The following is a 26,009-nucleotide window of genomic DNA, read 5'->3' on the forward strand; positions in this document are numbered from 1 at the left end:
TATTCTTGAGCGATTAACAACCTGGGCAAGCTGCAGGAGAAGACAAATGCAGAGCTACATCGATTTCACTATTATAATGAGCACCATTCAATCATGCCAAATCCACGGGGGCCTACGAGCACCATTAGGAGGTCAGCGCCTCTGAATGGCACAGGCAACAACAATCCATAAATGATCTATTTAATGTACTGATATAAAAGAAAGGGACATTTCACAAATTGACATCTGAGTGCTTTCCCAGAATTTCCCCAACCTTGCTCCACCATTTTGCTAATTAGGTTGTTTGCTAATTTTCCGGTCAGCAGTGGAGGGTTTTTTTCTTTGTTCAGCTGGGACTTAATTGTTTAGGCTTTTAGTGAGCCAAGGCTCTGTCTGAGCACTCACCTCTCTTGTTCCATCCTCATCCGCAGGGTCTCCTCCTCTGACGCCTGCATGTCCTCCGCCTTAGATTTACTGGAGCCCTTCCTCTCTATCCTGTCTCCCGGCCGCTCATCCCTCCGGTGCTTTCCAAACCTGAGGAAAAAGAGAAGGGCAGAGAGGATTTAATTGAGGCCTAGGCTTTAATAACTTCCAGCACAATATGGACTTTTTTCTACAGCAGCATGTCGTCTCCTTTTGTCCGGGAAACTCAGGTGAAATACTCAGAAGGAAATTAAAGTGTCAAACTGTCAAAATCATCAGGTTGGGTTTGTACTGGGGAGACAGCTCAGGAGGAGTCGTCTCCCTGGGCACCCATTCGTTATTGAAAGAATAACTTGGCCATTTTCATATAAATGCAATCAAAATGCATCAAGCCATATCAAACGATAACTCTACGTACAGTGAATTCCCTCCCTGCCAAGTCTCCATCCAGAACAGCAGAAAAGATTCCGTTGGTTAAGAGCTATTCTGAAAAGTAGAAAATGGCAACACTTCCCCCTTTTTTTTTTTTGAAAAGACAGGATGAGCTCCCTGTTTTCCTCCCTGAGCTGTAGAGTTTACTTAGAGTGATGGCAGCCGTGACAGCTCATGATTTAGTTTTGAGCGAGGAGGGAACAAACTACCTGCAACCAGGCAAAATGTAAGTGGAGGAAACGGCCCGAGCTCGCCCGACATCATTTGTAACTTTCTAGGCAGCGTCGCAAACTTTTACATTTTAATGACGGGAGTGACAAGACGACGGCGGTAAATCCGTTACAGCTTTACAGCGAGGTGAGAATAAGCCAAGCCGATGATCGTAAATTCCTCTGGTCGGCCGAGCTCGGAGCCGGGTGGATAAATGACTGGAGACTCCGGCTGACTGAGGGGTGTGAGAAAATGATGAGGAATGGAAAATAGAGAGGAGGCACACAGTTGACGGGGAGTACAGTAAATTTACAGGGCTGCACACTCACAAACACAATATATGGACAAGTCTATTACCAACTCCACTGGCTGAGACTTTATTACTCACAACAATGTGCTTGTAAGATCAGATGCCAACTTTATACATGTGGACAGAATTTAGGAAGAAAGCATCAACTCTCTGCTGAGACAGAGCAGGAAAGGATTGTTCATAAAGTATGATGTCATTTCCTGCTGCTCCACAACGGTGCCAGCTGTGGAGGAAGTGCTAAAACGGCAGGATACAGAAAAAGGAAGTATTACAGACAGATATCCAGGAAGTGCATATTATGGTCATTTTGCACATGGAGATAGACCATATACAGTAGATACCAGAGGTGCGGGTCATAACAGTCACATGACGAGGACTCAAGTCAGACTGGAATCAAGAATTTGATGACTCGACTTAGCAAAATCAAAAAAGACTTGCAACTTGACAACACAAGTGACACATGACTGGGACTTGAGTTTTTCGACTTGAAAAATCTTGAAATTTTTCCCCAATAAAACATGTTATATAAAAAATGTCCCAAGAATGAATTCATCTCCTGAATCAACTAACGTAAACACTCCCAGAAAGTCAACATTTAATTCCCCAGATCCACTTTGTTTTGAATGACAGCATCAAATCAAAACACAGAGAACTTTGAAGAACTAATGTTGTGTGCAAAAAACACAAAGCAGTCAAAAACAGACTACGTTATACAAAAAGTGTGGGTGGAAATTACAGATGAAGCAACAACTTCCAACTTCCTGCGACACTGAAGTTGCACAAAGAATGAAAACTCAAGGATGATTTTAACATGGGAAGCACGCTAATGCTTAGCCAACTGGCTAAGTAACTTTTTAAGTTAACCAACTATTCAACCAACCAACCAATCACTGATACATTATGATTATGAAAATCAAAGTTTAGGACTTGGGACTTGACAGTCTTGACTCAGGACTTGACTTGAGATTAGTCTGTCTTGACTTGGGACTTCAGTGAAAAGTCTTAAGATTTACTTTTTACTTGCACAATAATGACTTGGTCCCAACTCTGGCAGACACAGTGTTACTCTTTCTGCTTTGACCCATGCTGTGTGATATTCAATATGTACAGGCATGCAAAGTCTAATTATATGCAGCCATTTAAACACCATGTTTATACACACTGATGACCTGTGAAAACCAAGATTTCTTTAGGTAATTACAGATGAGAGATTATTATATGGAAGAGGTAAGGTTGGGTCACTGCATAGACATGAATGGTATAATTAAGGTTACTGTGGATACTTAAAACCAGGGTAGGCATTAGTTCATTTCAGGCTTCAATTGTGCCAAAGCCAAGGAGGCTCAAGAAATGCTGTCTATAAAAAATAGTCTGTGCTTAATATATTGTATATTAACATATTCTACATGTAATAATTGTCAGCTGAAGGATGGTACAAGACTGGTGTGAAGAGTTCTGAGTTCATTTCACCCCAAATCAAAAGCAGACAATCAGTTTTGCAGGCCGCCTGCCCTCACTAAAATAACAAGTGTATAGGTCATCAAGCAGCTTATCATCATTATATTAGGGACCTCTAGTGGCTGTAGTTATTTTAATGCAAATCACAGTCTTTTTCTAAACCTAACCAAGTAGTTTAACATCCCTAAACCTAATCAAACTGCTGCCGTTTCACAACATTAATCGCTTGTTTAAATTCATGTGACCGGTGTGTCGGGTTCGCTTTTTTTTTTCCCCCAAGGCTGGTGAAGTCATGATGCGCTCTTCTCTGCCTCTAATTGGCTTACCCTGATATTCTTACCATAACCCTATCCAATCTTACTCCTCATGCCTAAACCTACCCGACCCAAACAACCCAAACCAGCAAAAGCCACGAGTACTAGCCAATCAGTCTAATGTTGGGTGGGTAATGACTTTGCTTTCCTGGGACAAAAAATTGTGTCCAGTAGACCTGTCGCTGGTACTCTCTAGAGACCATATATGACATTTTGGAAGTCATGAACAATTGACCTATCCCATCATTCAGGTATGGTTGGAGGATGTGTGGTGACCTGGAGACAAATCATACTAAGGCAAGTCATTACACAATTTTAAATCACTCTGTAATGAATATTGGAAGATCTTGTTGAGATTAAATGAAGTGGGGACAGATATCTGGGTAAAATGTTCCTTGCAGAAAAAGTGAACATGCTTTCACTGAAAGAGAGAAAAGTGAAGCACTTACATAAACTGAAACGCAGGACAAGAAACTTGAACATTTAAACATGCTAGAAATGATTCGTGCATATATTTCTGAGAGAATCTATGATAATTACTGAATAATAATGATCTGTTTTATGATGTTTTTGTACTACTGTCTTATGCTTTTATTTCTTTAAATGTGAAAACTGCAAACTTTACACTTTTGATTGTCAGGCGGGTGGAAACCAGTCCTCTTATATGAACAAATCTGACAATTGTAAATACAAGCCAATAACACAGAGTGTATTGGCATGAGGGCATGTGGCCACAAGTGGGAAGAAATTCAATAAATATAATCACAGAAAATGACTGGATTTTTATTGACTGTTTATATTACATAACCCGACTCAGTGTTCTTGCATTGTACACAAAGGCATTGATTATGATGTCCCACATGCACTTTTTTTTCAGCAGTCCCATTCAATTTGAGACAGGAGGAACAGGAGAAAGCATTAAGCTCTGCAGTCTTCCAGACCCGCTGCGCCTCACTCCAGGTTTATTTTTACCTTCCTCGTAGCTGAGCTGTATTTGACAGTTTGCAAACTTTCTGTGAAAGCTGAAAAAATTACATCAGACAAGGTTGACTTTGGGCCGGTGGAAGTGAATATATTCATGAAATGGGAGCCTGTTTCCCTCACGGATGTTTATTATTCTACTTTACATTAAAGCAGCCAAGACCTTTGTGCAAATGGCTTCTCTTTGGTAGCGGCTGCTTTGGAATTATAATCTTTCGAATGCGCCGTGGCCTGGTAGGAGGTCCTGGTTTGTGGTTTGCGCAGAGAGCCCTGGTGAGGCCAAGGGAGCGATATCTGGGTTCTTTTGGAGCACAGATAGCATACATTACCTGATTAATTAATCAACAAATGGCCCTAGTAAGGCATAAAACTCCAGGCTGGGGCTGGGAATGCTAATAATAGTGAGCCTGCTATCTATCACCAGGGCAGGTGACAGCTTCCCTCGCCTCACTTCAAGGACTTTCATTAACTTCACCTTCCTCTTTTCCTCTCCTCCAATCTTTTTCTCAGTCTCTTCTTACTCCGACCACCCCCTAAAAAAACATAAAATAACCTAAGGGGAGACAAACTTCTGCCCTCAACTTTTTTTTTTCTTCTTCTGGATCAACATCAATACAGTGAGGGATTTGTCATAGTGAAACATATTGGCAGATTAGGCTGAGCAGGACTCTGGGCGTGCAGCAGCTCCCATATGAAAGGCTATTCCCCCATCGCCGGTGGCCTAAGAAGGAGGGCCCACATCAAAGTGGAGGCGGAGGAAAGGAACGATACTACCAGAGCTATTAGAAGGCTATCGGGACACTTGCTGGTTCGCTGACAACATGGCTCTGCCCTTCACTCGAACAGCCTGTGATGTGCCAGTGGGGACCATGGTGGAACACAGGATTAGCCACCAAACCTCCAATGACGCACAAACCCCGATGTAATATTTCTACACTCAACATTTTCTCAGCAGAAATCTGTGCTACCAGTCAGCTTGCGTATAAGAACTGCAAACTGTATTGACTTTCATACCTGTCTCTGGAAGATAAGTGTCTCATTTGTGAAACGCAGTGAATCCAATAAAAAACAGTAATGGCTTGGAGTTAATCAGTGTCAGGGGGGGAAGGAGAAACTCTGCCGTTTCTGTAAAACTCTTGAGCCAGTATTGGCACCTTGGCATTAATCTGGGCTGGCATCAGGAAAGTTGTATTGAGAGTGGGGTTGATGAGGCTTAATAATAAGATATTGATTGGCAGCTGCAGCTCGGCTTGAATGACAATGAAGGAAGTACAGTATAGCTTGCAGTTTGGAAGAGGGAACTTATTTGGACCAAAACAGAATCATCTTAGCTCCAACCATTTACTCATTTTTGATGCCCCCAAGATTAACATAAACCTTGGAATTTTACTCTGTATTTTTTTCACCCTGAGCCCCATCTTCTCTATGTTTTTGTGTCTAGGTGAAACTAAAATACAACACAATCTCTCCAGGCAATTGAGTACCATCAAAGTACCTCCACTAAAGTGTCTGACAACACTATGGAAAGGATCACTATAGAGACAAGCTTTCTATTTAAAAGAATAAAATACTTTTTATTTAACCATAATAGCTGTTTAATTGCTCCCTCCAAACTAACCAGACTCCCTTTGCAGAAATTTTAACATTGTCATCATTATCTTCATTCAAACTCAGCAGAAACAAAAGCAAAACAAAATTCACCAGAATGGCTTGGCTTGTATTTCCACTGCTCCACGCCAACATGGCAGGAGGAAACTACACATACAGCCAGAATATTTTGCCATTTACCTCAATGAATAACAAGTTTATTTCAACTAAACAACCAGTTGGTGATTGTTGGAGCAGTGGAAAGACAAGCCAAGACGTTTGAGAGAGTTTTATTTTGTTTGTTTTGAGTTTGAATGAAGATGATGATATTAAAATTGCAGCTTCTGCAAAGGGAGTCTAGTTAGAGCAATAAAACTGCTGTTCTTACCTTATACTACCTGACAAGCATTCATTGCCTCCACCAAAAAGGGGTGAAAACAGCGTGTCCACCCAGGTGTCATGTTTCCATCACTGCCAATAAGAGCTGGAGCCAATAAATACCCATGACAACTGCAGAGTCATTTGACCAGGGACTGAAAGCCAATTGTACCCTTTACCATTGACGACAAAAGCCTGATGTCAGTGGTGTTAGTGAGGTTTTTGTCTGGTGTAAAAGGTGCTTTAGGCACAAAAATATAGAAGTTACCCTCTAAGACTATTCTGCTGAATAGCTATTTGAAATGACTTTGCGTGGTCACTATTTGAGCGATATCTGGACCTCAAATCTCCATTAATGCCAGGTAAACAATGATACGCCATTTGCTTCCTCATAAAGCCCTGATCTTATTTTTCTGCTTCAGTCCACTAGACCGCAGCTCTGTTTAATGATCCGTTCCTAAGCATCTATCTCGCTGTGGCACGTTAGAGTGATGAATACACAAATGCAGAGGTGCCCCCGAAAGACAAAGAACGGAGCGATGGTGAGGGGAGATGTGGATTGCAAAACCACCTGGGTAGAAAGGTATTCAGTTAAGATTACATGAACACAACAGCTGAGTAAGTTGCAGATATGCGATATGCACACAGAATACAGATAGACGCAGAGAATATTTATGACCTAAAGCCTGCTTTCAAAGCTTGAGCTGCCTCGTCTTATTCATCACCCTTTGGTCCCGATAATGTCAGATTGGCCATCAAACTTAATTTTAAGGGTATATACAGTAATCTAACATGTGTCAGTCATATATAATGTATGTGTTATTAATGTTATGATGGCCACTGATGCGATGAAACATTAAGAGCGTTCGATCAAGGCGGGCTGAATTTGACATCAGCCGACAGCATCTCATAAAATAAAATGTTTTTCAAATACTGTTGCACATTAGGCATATTACTGAGCCGCTGTATGTGTCTGCTTTTCCTAGAAAAGAAGTCAGTAAATAGGTACTCTATTCAATATGATACATCCTCATATATCACAGAAAACAGAAGGGTTTATACCACTAGCAGTGGATGCCTCATACATCATCCTCATCGATTTACAGGGTAATAATACTTCAAGGCTGCAGCACAACAGAGGAGGGAAAAGTCAAAGGCAGAATTTCCAAAGAGGGAGAAAAAGTAAATTATGCAAAGCCTCAAAGCCAGTTTGATTGTTACAATCATTTAATCTGGGGAGTAGATTTGACAGAAGCTAATCTGTTTTGACATCTTCTGTGGGGAATTTGTGGTTTTGCTCACAGGAAGTTGCTGACTTAGGGAGAGAGGACAGCAGGGGTAGCTGCCTATTCCTTCTCCTGAAATTTGTGCTCTTTGAAAGCGAATGTGATGGACTAAACCTCACATGATGCACTCATCACATGAGGTGTTAAATCTTTTTGGCATTATTCAAACCTGCAAATGGAACAGGTGAGCCAGAAAGAAAAAAAAAGTGACTGCATCTATCAATTTGAGTAAGTGATGAGAAGATAATTTCAAGGGCAGACAGAGAGAATCATTATGGTTTCTGCTCGGCCAACCTGAAAGTTAATCCAGATCTCCCAGGGCGAAGTCCCCCCCGTACAGACATCTGATGTGGCGTCTGAGCCCCCATCCCCCGAAACTGTATTTGTCACAGTCGGGAAGAAATAAATAACTATGCCTCCACCCTCTGCATTTCATGGTGATAATCTATAAAGCACCATAAAAAATACATTTTTTCTCTCAGAGAAAAATCAAGAGACACTATTATCATCTTATTGATAACAAAAAGTACACAGCAGAAAGTTAAAAGGATAGTTCTTTTTTTGTTTTTTCAAAGTGTAGTTGTATGCAGTACTTGTCAATAGTCAGTGTATTAGCTTAGAGAGGAGCAACAACACCGAAGCTAAGCATTGAACTGCTGTGGACAGGGTCAGCAACAAAAGGTATTTTAGACACTTAAAATAGATCCACCTAAAATAAAAAAAAAAAAAAAAAAATCAATGTCAGTTTAAGGCCAGTGATATACTTTAACTACGCATTTACAGTTTTGAGCAATCATTGTGTATTGTCCTCAAAAATTAATGCTGCACTTACGTAAAACACGTGGTTAACCAGCAAGTACGTCTCTGGCCTAAGCGTATACTGCCTTAAGAATATTTTCACAAATGCCATCACAAAGTCTTTTCTGACAGGAAGGCGCTGCTAGACAAGCCGAATATTGCTCTCTCCACACCAACCAAACTCCAGAGGCAAAATCAATCATTTTACCTCGCAGAACCAAGGAGTCGCTGGTCGAGGGAGTTTTTAACTGATACCTTTTGTTGCTGAACCTGTCCACAGCAATACACCCTACACTGGAACTCCTGCTGCTCCCAGTCCACTGATCTACTGTAGCTGACTATCAAAAAGTACCTCACACAACCCAACATCAAATAATCCAAACTATCCCTTTAAACTAGCAGACGTACACACAAACAAACACACACATCATCATGATGCAGGGGCATGTCAATATGAAGCAGTGCATGATTTGTACATGCTGCTGCACCTAGGGCAACACTCTGACAGTGGCATGTAATTTTAATAGCGCCTTGTTAGGAAGGCGAGACTGTCCGATTTGTCTGTCCTCCTCACTTGCTAAGTGTTGTTGCAGCTGTGGTGAGTAAACACTCTCTACCTGGGGTGAGACACACAGATGCCTTGTAAAAAAAATCCAATAAGACAGTCAGAGAAAGAAAAAGGGCAGAGAGAGTTGTTTTTCTTTTTTTTTTTTCCTTCGCTGGGAATCACACTGTGACCCAGCGATCGTTAACAGGCATTAAAGGGGCATCCGTTATCGTCGAGTGGCCTCAGCGTAATGTCGCCAACACTGGTTTCCAGGGACACCGACCCCGGAGAGGTATGGGGAGGATGTTCTCCTGTCGTTCCTCCGGACTCCAGCCACCACCAGCCGATTATCTTCCTCCCCGTGGAACTCATTATCTGCAACCTGTAATGTCAGTCAGGCGCCTTCCCTGCTCAGCCAGGCTTCTTTTAAACCAGAATCCACAATTTGATGCATCCTCAAAAGAGTCTTTTTTAAAAAAGGAATTTAAAGGGACAGTTCACCCCAAAGGGAAAAAAAGGCCTGTGGTGCTATTTATCCATCTATACTGTTTTAGTGTGAGCTGCAGAATTTTGTAGATATCAGACATAGAGATCCCTTCTCAAAAAAGATAATCCACAGACCTTGTTGTGAGCACTTTCATGATATATATTGATAAGTGTTGTGATTCTAAAAGTATTTCGATTCAATATTATGATATGTTGCAATTTCCTGTTTGCTTATTCAATACTAGACCATGGGAAAAAGTTGAATAATTTTATATCAGGAGTAATATTTCTGAAAACAATGCAGATCACATGTCAGTCAGTCTGAGTTTTGTTTCGACAGCATCATTTCTATACTGCATAGTGAAAAAAAAAAGAAATTCTGCTCATCAACCTGGTGCTATAAGACAATAATAATGTTAGCTAAATAAAATCAAATGCTGGGCCCAGATAAACAGAGCCCCTGAAAATAGCACACAGCGCAAAGAGTCTTTAAACTGAACTTTGAAACTGTGAATTCTGACTCTGAGTTCTGACTCTGAGTTTTGACTCTTTGAGGGTGCTGTGGTGCATCAGTGTAGAGTATACCAAGATTAACAATGTGAAATCTGCAGCTATTACAAACATATGAAGTGATTCATTTGTTAAGATAATATTCTCACAATTGTGATGCTAATTGCTATTAGCAATGGGAATTCCCATTATGTGTTAGCATCAAATGAACAGACTAAGTTGGTTATTTATAGCTACATACAACATCAATTCAGCAATCAAATAATAAGTTCAGGAATCATCAAAAAAAGAATCATGATAGTTAAAAGATGTATTTACTCTGCCACACCTAACAGTTTCTACTCTAAGAACAAAGTAGTTCCTCCATGAAACTGCTCACAGCAAGGACTGTGAAAAACCAGGCCATGATTTCTTGAAAGAGACACTGGTGATGAATTTTTCAACAGTAGTTTTTGGCGGCTTTGAGCCCCACAAGCCGAGTGTAATTTAGTCTCATTATATTCAAGAGAAGACAGACATCTTTACAGCTGATATCTCTAAAACTCTACAACTCACACCAAAACGATCCAGATGGATAAACAGCACTACAGGCCAGAGGAGAAACATGTATTTTTGATTTGAGGTTCACTGTCCCTTTAAGGAGGAAGACTGTAGGCTGAGATTGATCAATGACTGTGCAAAGATAAGGCAAAACCATCTTCATGATATGGGATGTACATTTAAAAACACCACTTAACGCAGCTGCACATTCCCCTGCCTTTTACAGAGACTCTGCCTCTCACAGGTCACAGCAAGATATGACATCTCTGTGCTTTCACCTCATTGGACAAGGGCTTGCACACACAGAACCAATCGATTTCCTCCTGTGGAACAGTAGAAGGGGTGCTGCTGTTGATTGGCTGCGGCTCTGGAGGGAGGCCAGGCCTAATTCCTCCAGCAACGGTGTGAAAACAGTGGGGAGAGTGCAGGAGGAGGGGAGGACGGGAGACGAAATGGTTCGCGCCAGGTGAGAAAAGCGGCATGTCCCGCACCGTGGAGGCATGAAATGCATTTATTCATGACATCAGGCCGGGCCCCAGTAGGGGGACAGCACCGCGGGGCAAGACGGAGGAGAAATGATTCTCACCAGAAACTTCTACGCCTCTTAGGTCTCCCAGCTGAGCGAAGGAGACACCGACACATTGGGGGATGTTTCAGAGACGCTCCATGCGGTCTGTCACAGCACCAAAATAATGAAAAAGAAAAACAATTTACAGCTATATGAATTATATGCCATCTAAGATCATTGTATTTAAATGACAGTCTTTTTCTCAACCAATACCACTGTCCCCACCTGTTTACCATAAAGAGGTTATTGTATGGAAATCAAGATTTTCTGGTGCAAATACACATGCATAGAAATTGATGCTATACTGCCCTTTTAGAAAATTGTTTTCAGCCTTACATTTATCTACTTTCCTGCCGTGTCAGTCAGTATTTCCTGTTATTTCTGCAACTCTCATCTGTTTTTTCCTCTCTTTCACACTTCTCTTTCAGGATTTATCTTTCTGGCTCGCTCTGTTTTTCTTTCCAGCCTTTTATTTCCCCCTTATCTAAGTCTGGATGTGTGTCCAATAGCCTGATCAACAACTACATTCCACCGCTGGTCTGGTTGTTAGGAGATATAGATAACCAACCCTCATCTCACCCTTATGGAGGAGGGGGAGCAAGACAAGAAAAGGGATTTAGACTGAAATAAATACATGTGTGTGTGAAGATTGGTCAGTCACAGAGAGCCTCAAGGCTATTTTTGGGTGGCATCCCATCCTACAGATATTTTATTGTACCTCCACCATGTTTGTTTTTGCCATTATATGTGAATGTGTGTGTGTGTGTGTGTGTGTGGAGGAGGGTATGGTAGATTTTCGAAAAATTCCAGCTACAGAGTTAATCCGCTTTTATTGAGAAATGTTCTTCTAGTCCCATAGACCAGACAGAATATAGACACACAGAGCTACATCATCAGAGTGAATGGCTGAGGATGTTCTCTGGGTTTAAACTAACAACTATCAGTATCAAAGCAACTGTTGAGCTGAAGAAGTGTGTGTGTGTATGTGTCTGTGTGTGTGTGTGTGTGTGTGAGAGAGAGAGAGAGAGAGAGCGGGAGTCTGAATGTCTATCTGAAACTAAAAGTTTTATCTTGTGTGTAGGTTTGCAAGATTAAACAAAAAGCAGCATTCATCTGTTTGCTCTGTGTGCCAATTATTCATATTTAAGCAAAGGCAGGTACCCACAGCATCTGTGTGTGTGTGTGTGTGTGTGTGTGTGTGTTTTATCTGTGTGTGTGTGCCTGTATATCAAGGGACAGCTTGGCTTTTCCATATTTCAAACAGCCTGTGCAATACAAAGGACGAGGCCCAGCCCAACATGATTGCCTTTAATGTTTCACATAAATCACTGGGTTGTGTGTGTATGTGTGTGTGCGTGCGTGCAAGGAGGGGAGGGGTGTTTCTGCACACGCTCAGAGGAACATTTCAAATCCCTGACACCCCTGATTAAAGCCTCTCATTACAACACAAATAAACAGTCCAAACGCATTCATATATCCATTTGTATGAGCACAGTGAGGAGGGAGTTTCTGAAGGACAATTTACATAGAAACACTTGAGCAGCTCAGAGGGAAGTTCAGATGTATAAGAGGGTATATGCTTTGTGTGTGTGTGTGTGTGTGTGTGTGTGTGTGTGTGTGTCTGTTTTGGGGACTTAAACCTGACTTCACACCAACCCATGGGGACCTCCTGTCATTGCGGGGACCAGTTCAGACTGCTTATTTAGAAGTTAGCACTTGGTTAGCAGGTTGGGGTTAGGATAAGGGTTAGGCCACATTCAAACACATCAGGCATTGCTGCGATTAGCCACAAGGTTGTGCAAAAATGATTCATAGATGCTTTGAGATTCTGATTCTGAATCAATACAGAAAGGTATTACGACTGAACCAACTGGATGGTGAAATGTAATGGACATACACACGTGTGTCTTTACATTCTAAGCTAAGCTACTTTTTGAGTTGTGGTGAGGACGGCTGAGCGTGAGCAGCTGCAAGTGGATCCAGTTCAACCAGGTCAGCAAAAGTTTGACAACTTGATAATCATTTTATAACAATATTGCAGCCCGCAGAATCGGCTCGAATCCGCTATGAAACAATCAGGAAATTTAGTTTTTATTTCTTCATATGCTTCAGCATCAATGTGAAAACAAACGAATGGACACAAACTAAAGGAAGCTTCTTGGTATCACTATTTTGCAGCATAAACTGCAAGCCAAACCAGGACAATGAAACTAGGTATACCTGAAAAATACAAAGGACACAGCTTGGAGCAGGGTTGGGACATTCATCGATGATGGCTCACTGACCACTGAGTCACCTACCATTATAATATCATGATCTAATAGCTCTCTGTAGTTTCTGCATGTCCCATTTATTATTTCTAATTTAACCTGCCCAGTTAGGTGAACAAAAGGAAAAGCTTTGCTCTACTGGTGGCAGCAGTGTTTCTTCTCTGTGGGCTGTTTTTAGTTTGTTTCTAATCATGCTGTTGTTATTTGCACTATTATTTTACTGTTTTCTTAGCTTAGCGTCCTCAGTACAGTTGGCCGTCTAGCTTTGTTTCATGCTTCAGAGGTTGAACACAACTGAGTCATGGACATGTGGTGCAATATCATCATCCATCACAATGTTTCACTGTGGACATTGTCGTATGCCAGCTCATTAGATATCACCCAACCCTTGCTGGGAGAGGATTGTTGTTTTGTCCATGAGCTACACCTGAATACTTTTTAATATTTAAGACTGACTGTGGAGAAGTCTGATCGCCAGCTCATAATTGGCCACCACAGCATGATATCGGGTTGTGTTTCTCCAAAAGTTGACGCTGCTTAACTTTTCATGCCACGTGCCACTGCGGCTGACTGCAGCCTAAACTCACTAGCAACATTCAAAATGAATGCAACAAGAGATTCTGTCTGAATGTGGCCTTAGGGTTAGGCATTCAGTTGTGATGTGCAGGGTTAGTATTGTCTTATTTGAACTGCTGACATTTTTACCACTCACAGTCATCACCACTTTCCTTCTCTCAGTTTATGTACACACAAACACATTATGGGTTGCCAAAGGCTTTAACTAGCCACAACATGCATAAACAGACACACACACAATCTCACAGGTTCATATACATATAAACACTCACATTTGGCTGATGCTTAATCATCCTAGCCTACGCACCCACACGCAGGGATGCAGGAATGGGGATGTGGGGGGAGCAGGGAGGGGAGGGGACAGCGCTGTGGTTTCTCAGTGGAAGAGCTGCTCCAGTAGGTGGCTCAGGCTGTGACCTAGATACAGTATGGCACACTGCATTCCTAATGGGCCATTTTGATCACTGCCACTCTCTGTATCCTCAGCTAGGCTGCTGCAGCATGCCTCAAACACAAAAAACTCTGCATTCAGCAAACACAGCATCCGAAGTCTGCTCGGCTCTTATAATGATGGCAACAGCAAATGTGGGTGCCACAGCAGAGAACAAAAAGGCAACCTGAATTTTGGATGGCTGTACAAAATACCACTGATGTGCACAGAGTCCCAGGGATCAGAAATCTTCACTGACAATAGGTTTGGTGATGTATTTACAGCTGCTTTCACCTCATATAACTTAAACGCACTGGGATGTGTACTGCATTTGAGGAACTAGCTTATGATTATTGTCCTGATACAAGATTGCCTCATACATTTGTTTGCCACTTTTCTTGTCTTTTCTGTTTTTATTGTCTTGGCTACTCAATTATTTCCAAACTAATCTACATGTTGATGAGTCTGGAGACAGATGTGGTTTGTGACAATCAAATGCCTGATTTCCAAGATGCTCCTCCAAAGGACAGGCGAGGGGAGAAGTGAGGCAGGTTTTCTGTCTCGTAAACGTCAGACTTTGAAATACAGGCATGGACACACACCGGCCCAAGCGTTGTATTTGAGTCCATCGGAGAAAGGAGACAGCGGAATCGCTGATCCATGATATACATCCCTCCCAGCATTCAGAGGGAGACGGGAGAGGTCTTTCTGTCAATGCTACGATGAATCTCCAGGGCAGCCGGGAGGGAGGAGGGGGAGGCGGTTAGGAGTGGATATATGGAAAGAAAGAAGGGAGGGAGTGACAGTAATTGTGAGTAAAGTGAGGATGAGAGAGAGTAGGAATCTCAGGGATAGTGACTGTACATCACAAGCAGGTTAAATAAATAACCCTGGACACTCCTCTTCTGTCTACTGGCTTTCTGCAGTTGGATCAAACTGCTGGGTCTCCAAAGGAAAAAACAGTACACATGCTGCAGGTTACATTTTTCAAGTCAGGAAATCATTAAAAATTATAATCAGTACGATAACTGTCAGCCTCTACAGAGGTGGATTTTGGATAAGATTATTTACATTAAGCTATGGTAAAGCAGGACATAAACATTTTGATCAAAAACGAAATATCCTCCACATGTCCTAGAGCAGTGGGTTTGATGGAAAATGTGGTAAAACAGTACCACTGGTATGAGATATACTGCATTTGAAATCACATACTAATGTACTGCCTCCTACATACTCAGTATGTACAGCAACTACCAACAAAATTAAGAATTAAGTATGCCATTACTATTAGACTGTTCACACTCATGAATACTCAACTTTTGCCCTGATGTTTAAAAAACTGGCACAAAAGTGCCCTCTTGCATAGATAAAATTATATAAAGTACTTTTGTAATGGACAAAACATGAGGTGTCCTCTAGGGTGCCCTTCAATACTGAAAATGTGATCAGTGGTGAAAACACTATGCAGCGTCATATATGTTGCCAGAGATGCTAGAAAATTATGAGGCCTCTTCCTGCCTTTAAATAGTTAACAGTTCCCTGTATGCTTTAATTAGAGATGTTTAATAGTTGTTGTACATTAAGTGACTTAATAAAACAATTTTAATCTAAACCAGGAATTGGAACTGTTTCACCATGAATGCATCATGACTTTCGCCCATATAGCTGGTGCCCTTTTTACTTATTTTTTTGCCCCTGCCCCTCAGACACCCTGAGTCCACCACTGCTTAGTATGAAACCAACATTGTGTGAGGTGCACGTGATTTCCTGGGAAATATTACAGCACGCTATGAAATAAATACATATAAATATCTCTCAATGCAATGCAGTGGTGACAACAACAACAACATAACAGACAAAGGTGGACATTGACCAAGGCAGCTCTGGTGTAACATCAATAACGCTTCAATTTAAATGTAAGTAAGGTTTCGCTTTGCTAGGCATAATTCATTCATTTTCTGTGACCGCTTATTCCCAAAGGGTCTCACAGGGGGCTGGAGTCTATCCCAGCTGACATTGGGCGAGAGGCGGGGTTCACCTTAGACAAGTCGTCAGTTCATCACAGGGCTGACACATAGAGACAAACAACCACTCACACTCACATTCACACCTATGGGAAATTTAAAGTCACCAATTAACCTAGCATGCATGTCTTTGGACTGTAGGAGGAAGCTTAAGAACCTGGAGAGAACCCACACGGACACGAGGAGAACATGCAAAGTCGGCACAGAAAGGCTGGCTGGGGGATTCAAACTCAGGACCCTCTTGCTGTGAGGCAGCAGTGTTAACCGCTGCACCATCCCGCCGCCCGGTAGGCATAATATATGCTTTAAATGTGCTCACTGTTGGCACAGGTTACTATGGTTACACAGGCTCTCAGTAAATGACATGATACATGTTGAGCAGTGTGTCTGAAAATATACATGCTTCTGTTTATTTATACAAAAGTATGCTGAACAAGAGTACACACATTAGGTATGTAGTGCAGAGTATGTGGTTTCAGACTCAGCAGTATACATCCTGGCATTACTCCTGTACACAAAATTACACATACTTTGCAGCTGGAGTTCACTACATACAAAGTCTGACATCATGAGGTCAGGGACAGGGTCGCGGTTATGGCAAATAATCTCTGGTTGAGCTAAGACCACTAAAAACATGTGGTTAAGGTTAAGAAAGGATTGCGGTTATGGTTTATAAAAAGAGACATTACTTGCAGGTGTGTTGGGCAGTGGTGGAAGAAGCACGTCCTTAACTTAAGAAAAAGTAGAAATATTGTAATCTAAAAACACTCCATGGAAAAGTGCAACCAAATGTTACTTCAGTAAAAATAGCAAAATGTGAGCAAAATGTGCTTATAGTAACAAAAGTAAGAGTACTTATTATGCAGAATGGCTCCTTTTGCAATGTAATATTATATAGAATATTATATTATTTCGCTTTTATAACCAGTGAATATATATAAGAGCATTTCTAAACTACTACTACTACTTTTTGACTGGTTATGAAACCGTCAAACATAAGAAAACGTACTTAACTGTCAGGACACTTGTATGGAAGTGGATGAACTACCCTGATCTCCACAGCTGAAGGTTGCCATTGAATGTCAATCAGAAGAAGCAGAACTCTCCTATATAGATGTAAGTCCTACGTATACTGAGCTGGATATACACTTGTTGATACACAATTAACTAATAAGGTGCAGAAACAGTTGTTAATACCAACTGTTCAGTGTGTTCACTTCATCATGACACACCCCCCCTCTCTCCCTCAGCTTTGCATTCATCCCCTCTTTAACTCACAAACTATGGAGGGAGAAACAGCTCACACATCTTGGAATGGCAGCAAGAGCCCAATTAAGATTCCTTCACGACAAACACAGGCAGGAATGAAATCCCGATCCGGCCGTGAAAAGAATCTCCATTTCTCTGACACTCTCACCAAAGACGGGAAAAAGAAAAGATCAGAGTAGGAGAGAGAAAGATAGAGGTGGAAAAGCGGCTGGAAAAAAAACAGACAATTTCACTTTACATGCCGAACACATGTCGAGACGCTGACAGTACAAGAGGAATACGGTTCCTGCCTTTAATTGGTTGCCTTTGATGGAAATCAGAAGTGTAATTCAACATCGATTGATATTACCTTTGTAATTCAAAAGCAATTTTCCCAGCTTTCTTGTCTTCCTTGCCTTCACTGTTATTGTTTCTCTCGCACTACCCATCCTCTCATTCACATGTTAAGGTGTGTGCACACATCAGCAGGTGGGAACTCAGTGGATGGGAAAGGTCATTTCAGCCAAAGGCCTCTATTTCATTACATGCTAAGCCTGGTGGATGGCTGAGCAGACTAGCAATGAGTCCTACTGTAGCAGGCAGACCACTTCATTTGCATAGCACATAGGGGGAAATAAATAGGTTCTCCCATGTGCATTCCTCACCTCTGTCTCTGTAATATCAAGCATGCTTTGCATCTCTAATTCAACTTTTTTTTTCCTTCCTAAGACCAAAACATACATTAAATATGGTTTATTACGGGTGGCATTAGTGATTCATTTGTACTGTTTAGAAAAGCAAAATGGGATTGTGCCGTTCTCAGATCCTAGTACGTGTTCTTAATGTTTTCTCATTATTTTCAAATCCTCCCGTCCTCTGAGAGTCGACTTGCATTGGAACAGCCTTTCTCTGATTGATCAAAGCGATCCGGGCCAGAGCGAAAAAAATAACATCAAAGTGGAATCAAAGTGTCTCAAAGTGTGAAAAACAAATATCAAACAGAGAGTGAGGAAGTTGAGAACCATCGGGCGGTTTCTGTTTGGAACATCAAGGTTGTCGAAAGGAGAGATGGAGGGAGGGAAAAGTGAGGGAGGGAGCTCAAGTGCAAAGAGAAGGGAGAGCATGTTGAGAGAGCTATACTTCTTTTACAGCAAAATTGGTGCGTATATGCTGTATTTTTTTCTGACAAAAATAGCCGATTGACCCTTCTCCATTTCCAGTAGATACATTTGCTTTTTTTTTTTTTTTTTAAACTCAACTCATGTCTGTGCAGGAGAGGTGAGAGGAAGATGTTTTTAAAAATCTGTACGTTTAGCTCTCTGTATTTTCATTGATTCTAACAGAATCTCCATGGTTTGAAGTTTAGCTCACCTTAGTTTGTTGTGTCTGCTTTATTTTACTGGTTCATGTTCGCTTTCAGCTGGATTGGAGTCAAGTTTCTAAAAACTCGGTTGGTAGTTTTGCAGGAAATAGCAGTGCAAACTTCAGCAAGCTCACAGGCGAGCTTTGTAACCGTCTCAGCCTAGGTTTGTAAAATTAGGCTAACTAGACTGAATAATACATGCCTACAGTATGATACAATTAATTTAATGTTTGAAAGCCTTGTGAGCTCATTTGGGCAAGATGTACAGACCCCATATATTAGTATATTTTTGTTGTTGGACATAATATAGTCCATCTTGTCAACATATTTTAACACTATTTTGTCATTTTTTCCAGTACGATGTTACAATAGTCAATTTGCGAGTTCATTTTCAGTCAGGTAAAAGTCACTAGAAAATTTGCAGGGAAAATCTGCCAACAGCACAAGGAGCCAAAATCTAAATGTGTCATTTTGGTATTAAGGCAAAGATTGGGTCATCAAACAACTTTTTATGTTTATGGTTATGGATAGTTTATACAAAAAGTGATGAAACAACCAAAACTAAGCTGACAGGAACACACATCAGGCACACATGATGAAAGGCGTTTAGGGAGTCCTGTCACTAAGTGCTTATAAAATGAAGCTTTTCGATAACAATATAATGGACTTTTATTGTGAAGAATTTAAAGGAAATTAAACATCCACCGTTTTACAGACACTGGACTAAAGACGATCGCTTAAATACACACTTTCAAAACCAGATATCATTGGCTGTTAGAGGGTTTTTTGCCCAGTGTAAAAGAGTCTGTAGAGAGAAGAGAAGAGAAGAGAAGAGAAGAGAAGAGAAGAGAAGAGAAGAGAAGAGAAGAGAAGAGAAGAGAAGAGAAGAGGGGGGTGCGTTGGGTTTCTGTCAGTTGGTCTGGGTGTGGGTCCACTGGGGTTGGATCATTAGTAGTCACAGGCCTGGTAGAGTATGCAGGGGTTCACTGCTACACTTAATTTGAGCTCTTTAATAACACACTTTATGAATTCAGTCATGTTTGCAGCCCTCTGCCTGAGACGCAGCGTGAGAGACATCGGTGGATCTCATTTCAGGCCGACAAGATTTCAGATTCAATTAACTCCATCGTGCAACACCACCTCTCCTCACTCACACACACACACACGCCTCCCCACTTCTCCCCATGCTTCAAGGTCTATCTCGGAGCACGGCGTGATCATTCTAAACCTAATTACTTCAGAGCTGTCTGATGGAGGCCCAGTGCTGCCCAATCACATTTGCATCGAGTGGCCAAAAGCAGAGGAAGTGCGGCCGGACAGCCACACCCCCCCTCTGCATCTGCACCGACATGCATGAGACAGCCATCTCTCATTCTTGCGTGGTGGCTGAAGTCGCAGAGCTTCCTCCCCACCCCTCCTCCGTTAATCCTAGCACTCCGCCTCTCCCTCCGTCTAAACGCTTCACCCCGCCAGAAATTTACAGTGACATCCAATTTTTTTTGACACCACACACACAAAGCTGTGCCTGCCTTAACCTGGCGTACAGAAGAGTTTTGTTGTTTTACTGTTTTCATCTCCCGTCGCTGCACTCTGTGACAGTGGCGCTAATCTTCTCAGTGGGGGACTGTGTTGTTTGTTGTTTGGCCCCTGCTGGGCATCTTTGGTACATGATTGGCAAGAGAGTAATGGGATGTCACACTCAGAGGACATTTTTGTGAGGGAGTTCTGAGTTCACCCTGCAAAAATGACCCCTTTAAAGTCCGGGGATCTTGCACCGGCTTTGAAGACGCGGGGCGGGGGGGAGTTCTTCTGAAAGACGCTTTTCCCAAGAAGTTGAAAAAGCTGACCCCGTCTCTGTGTAGTGCCCCAAGTGACATGATATTTCTTTTAGCTGTGCAGGCATTTGAAGGTGATATTGAGGTATGACTTTGCAAAGCTGCCAAAAGCTGCCAAAGTTCACTACTGAGTTCCCCCTGAAATATTTATCCATGACAGGGGAAATCTGTGGCTCACTTTGCTTTAGTCCACTCTGCTGGGAGGTCAAAGGTTTGGGTCAGCTGACAGGGAGTCATTCTATTCCTCATGAGCATTTTAAAGCTATTACGTGGTATTTTCATATTTTGTCGATTTTGGAGGCTCCTGTGGATAAAAGCGGTAGTGTTTCCACAACAATACCAAAAAACATAAAGCATCAAAAATACAATTCTAATTCCAAAAAAGATGGGACACTGTAAAATGTAAATAAAAACAGAATGTAATGATTTTCAAATCCTTTTCAACCTATATTCAGTTGAATAAAGTACAAACACAATATATTTCATATTCAAAATCAGAAACCTTATTGCATTTTTGTAAGAATGCACTAATTCTGAATTTGATGTCTGCAACACACTAGAATAAAGTTGGGACAGGGGCATGTTTACCACTGTGATACACCGTCTTTTCTTGAACACTGAGTACATGTGTGGGAACTGAGGACACTATTTGTTGAAATTTTGAAGGTGAAAGTCTTTCTCATTCTTGCTTGATATACGATTTCAAGTGTTCAACAGGCTCAGGCCTCTTTTGTTGTATTGTGTGCTTCATAATGCACCACAATGGTGCTTGGTAGATTCTTGCATTTGAAGATGCAGCATCAAACTATGTTGACTGACAGCAGTTTTCTAAAGAGTTCCAGAACATATGTTGTATCCTTTGGACAATTATGTGGGTTTTTAAAGCAGTTCTTATTCTATCTTTTTTTATTACACAGTGACACCTGGGGGTCAAAGGTCATGGCCATTCATGTTGATTTATGGTCTTGGCCCTTATGTGCAGAGATGTCTCCAGATTCTCTGAATCTTTATATGGTATTATGGTTGTAGATGTTGGAATCCCTAAATTGTTTGCAATTGTGTGTTGAGACATGCTGCTGTTAAACTATTGGACTAAAATAAAAACCTTGCTCCATCCATGCTGATGAACTGACTGAGCCCCCTACATACCTAATCATGATACTGTCACCTGTTACCAATTAACCTGTTTACCCGTCAGATGTTCCAAACAGGTGTTATTCTATAACTTTCCCAGTCCTTTATCGCCTTTATATCAACTGTTTTGTAATGTGTTGCTTGGATCAAATTCAGAATGCGTATATTTACAAAAACCAACAAAGTTTACCAGTTTGAACATTAAATACGTTGACTTTGTCTTGAATATAAGTCCAAAATTATTTGCAAATCATTGCATTCTGATTTTATTTATGTTTTACACAAGCAAAACTTTTTTGGAACTGGGGCTGTTAAGAAATATCTCCTGCTTCTTTTTAACTTGTTTATGTTAAAAAAGCTTATGCTCACTGTAACTTTTCTGGGAAAATGTAAATAGAGGCTCATTTCATCTGATTTCAAGGTGACAGGTATTAAAAACAACTTGCACAGAAACAGCTGATAGAGGCATCAGTAATAAACTGAGACTATTTCATGAGCAGAGCCTCCTTGCAGTAGCTCTCTGGGAGTGAATCCTCAACCACTTGAAGACTAGAAAAGCAACTTCCCCAATCACTGACCACCCTGCTGAGCTGATGTTTATTCTGACATCACCATGATGTGTTACATTCTTTTTGCCTTTCATGTAATTATCTTTCGCTGCATTACTCATTTGATTCACTTCACTCCAGCTGTCAGCTACCCTCACACACGAGCCCTGGCTTGACGCTGCGCCCCGTGCTTGCCTTTACTACCTCAGCACAGACATTATGATGAGTGAGGCAGAGCAAAAAAGAAGAACAATTATCATTTTCTCTCAGATTACATTCAGCAGATGTCAGGGCCCACATGTGGAGGCGGCTAATTGCTGTCTCCAAATCAACTGTGGCATAATACTACAAGCATATGTGAGCGTTTGTGTGTGCGCTGGGGAAGGTGGAGGGGACGAGGAGAAAGTTTGTGTGTTGATCCATCAGGCACGCTCTCAGCCATGCGTGTGTATATATAAAGCCAGGCTAATGCGTGTATCATGTCGGTGTACTAATGATCAAACCGGCTTACCCGCCATCAGCTGTTCACACCCACACGAGCAGAAAGAATCATATACGAAGGCACGGAGCGGCACGGGAACACGCTAACTACCTACTGCTGCACATAAGGCAATCATGCTTTCCTGGCTTGGTATCCATATTCTAGGCATGCAAACACACACATACATGTCAACCCCCCACACACACCAGTACTCCCAGTGTGCTTCCACACTGCCTAAGAATAATAAAGACTGAAGGATGGAAAGCATCCCTCCGCTCCAGCTCTCGCTGCTTCCACACCCCTCTCTCGTGCATCTCATGTAGCCTTGAGTGGGGCTGCATCTGAAGGGAGGAGAAGGCAGACGAGGTCCCTGGGGTGATGGAGGGTGAGGAGAAGAGGGGGGAGGGAGGGGGGTGAGCGGCTGTCACACTGAGCTCCAGTGTCGGCTGATGGCTCGGCGTGAGGCATGCCACTTATCAGATTGGTGGGGAGGGTGGGAGTGGGAGTGGAGAGGTGGCTGGGGGTGAGGGCAAGTGTGCATGTGGGTGAGGAAGCACCAGGGAGAAAAGAGTGAGGGTGGTGCCAGAGACCATTAACACAGTCTTTTCATCTATACACACACGCAAACATGCATTACACACGCACGCACATGCAAATTTACATGCACCTTGAAAGCGCTTGCTCACACACACACACACACACACACACACACACACACATACACACACACACACACACACACACACACACACACACACACACGTAGAGTGTACAAAATTGCCAGAGATCCTCAATCCTCCCTCCAGGCAGACAGTAGCACGATGCCGTGACTGCCGCTGTGAAAAGCTCCCTTCTTTCCTCATTCCCCCTCTCCCTTTCCTTTTCATCCTCCTTTCTCACTCTCCCTCAGTGCCCCAGTTCACTCCAGTGCACACGCTCGCTCTCTCCTTCCACCCCTCACCCAATCCAACCCCCACCCACAACCCCCACCCCTCTCTGGCCCCCGATTCCCCCCCATCCCAACACTGCCTTCCATTTTTGCAGCCTTCACTCGCTTGTCTCCTCCATGCTACTTACTGTATTTTCCCTATAGTACGATGCATTTCCATCACTCTTGTTGACAACACATTTACACACACACATGCACCATTATTTAGGTAAAGAAATATGAATGCACACGCACCTTACAACAGTATACAGGCCGTAAAGGGATAGTTCTAATGGTTTGAAGTGGGGTTGTATGACATATCCATAGTCAGTGTATTAAGTTGGCACACTCACGCAGAAATCAGTCAGTTTAAGTGCATGCTATAGTTATGGTATTGTTTACGACTTTACTTTTCCATCACACAGCCGTTTCTGATGGGTAACCTTCATTATATAAGCAAAGTATAGCCCTCTCCAAACTGACCAAACTCCATAGGAAAAATCAGTCATTTTACCTCACAGAACATGAAAGTTGCTGGTCTACCGCTGTGTCGATCTGTTAGTTTGTTTATGTTGTTGTGTGACTTTGGTGAATCTGAACTAACCCTTTAAAACACAGAAGTCATACAATAAAACAAACTAACTTAAAGATCAAGGCAGCAGTAGACCAGCAACTCCTGTGTTCTGTGAGGTAAACTGACTGATTTCATCTATGGAGTTTGGTTGGTTTGAAAAGAGTGATATTTGGCTTGAATATCAGCGGTTTCCTGTCAGAAAGGGCTAGATGACTGCAAAGTTAAGTGGTGAAAATATTCTAAATATAGTATACATTTAAACAGATTCCTTTTTTAATGGATAAAATCCATTTTCTTGCTGACCCTGTCCACAGCAGGACATTGCTTGGCTCCTGTACTGGCATTGCGCTCTGCTTCTCCTAACCGGGAAAAGCATCTACTATAGCTAATAAACTGACTATAGGTAAGTACCTCATATGACCCAACATTAAATGATCCAAACTATCCCCTTAATAAGTACATATGCAGACAAACTGCAAAAATGTCCATCTAAAAGTCTAACCTGTTAAAGTATGAATTTTCACTTTGAAACACTCAACCCTATAATAAATGACTCTAGATGGGCATCTCGTCTTCTTTCTCACACACACATAAACACATTAAGAGATGGAGATGGGGATGGAGGAGGTCAGTCAGTCACAGAGCAGATAAACAACACCTCATTAGGCATGTTGAAGGGAGTCTTGCAGGCCTGGTCGAGACATCATTGTCTGCTAGCATGCTAACAGAGCCCTGGGCAAAGCTTGCAACATCTAAACAACCCTGATAGGATCAGAAAGTAATGATCACATGTTATCCACTCGGAATGACATGAATAATCACATTTGGGATGATGCATCGTCCTGCGCTCCCCTATATAATGCTGAATGCAGTGCATGGACACAGTGATACATGCATGCAACAGACATCCTTGAAATAACAATGATGTCAAGCTGCCTGAGGCTGGTTTCTTATCCTATGCATGCATGCACATTGCTATCCATTCATAAGATGATAAGCTATTCATTACTGGATGGTAGAGGGCTGTATACCAGGCAGTCTGTCATCCTATAGGTTGTACAGTGTGAATCCGTAGAGGCAGGGGAGCCGCGGCTCTGCACTGCAGTTTCTTTGCTTTGGGCTTTAGGCAGTCAATTTTCTTTCCATCACGCACTCGCACACTTTCAGTCATTCTTGCACTCACAGTATTTATCTCACAGTCTCTCCCCCTCTCTGCCTGTATTAGGCCATCCTCCTCTCCCCTGGCTCTGATGTTAATGCACTCCCAATCAGGCTGTCCATTAAGCAGACGTGCGCTACACGTTCATCAGGCCGTCCAAAGGCCTGCATGCAAATGAGCTCAAATTGCAGTGCGCTGCAAACTCCTTGAAATCTCCTTAGAGCGAGAACGTGAGTGTAAGACGTGCGTGTGAGAAATGCTGGAAAAAGTGAGCGCCTGCCCGTCCATTTTATGCTAATGACAACAACGGAGACAAGTGGTACAAAGGATTAACCCAATCAAGATGCCTTTTTGATGTTTTGATGCAATGGTGAGACACATGTGAAACTCGCTCATGTAAATTCTAGCGGTGATTCGTAAGCCCTGAGAGTGTTGAGTTACTGTCAGCCGAACCCCTTTGTCATCCACAGGAAAACTTCTCTATTTTGAAATCACTGTCAAAAACTTTTGCTAGAATCGCTAAAAGTGAGACACACACCAGATCTTTCTGCTTTCTTTACCTCTCCTCTCTTTTGACCGCTAGGCATTTCACATCACTCCTTTTTGTTCTTCACAAAAAAAAAAGTTTGTTA

The 26,009-nt window shown here is 42.1% G+C and overlaps 1 protein-coding gene across 2 annotated transcripts in view; it reads right to left on the bottom strand.

Moving 5' to 3' along the window:
• LOC146307270 (partitioning defective 3 homolog) overlaps positions 1–26,009 on the bottom strand; it is a 474,057-nt gene that overhangs the window by 117,759 nt on the left and 330,289 nt on the right. For both annotated transcript variants that reach the window (XM_084746851.1, XM_084746850.1), the window contains one exon: positions 385–513. In XM_084746851.1, coding sequence (XP_084602977.1) covers positions 385–513 — 129 coding nt within the window. The remainder of the gene's footprint in view (positions 1–384; positions 514–26,009) is intronic.

The sequence above is a fragment of the Lutjanus erythropterus genome, chromosome 21 (assembly GCF_056507025.1).
Source record: "Lutjanus erythropterus isolate fLutEry1 chromosome 21, fLutEry1.hap2, whole genome shotgun sequence".
In the NCBI taxonomy this organism is placed as follows: Eukaryota; Metazoa; Chordata; class Actinopteri; order Lutjaniformes; family Lutjanidae; genus Lutjanus; species Lutjanus erythropterus.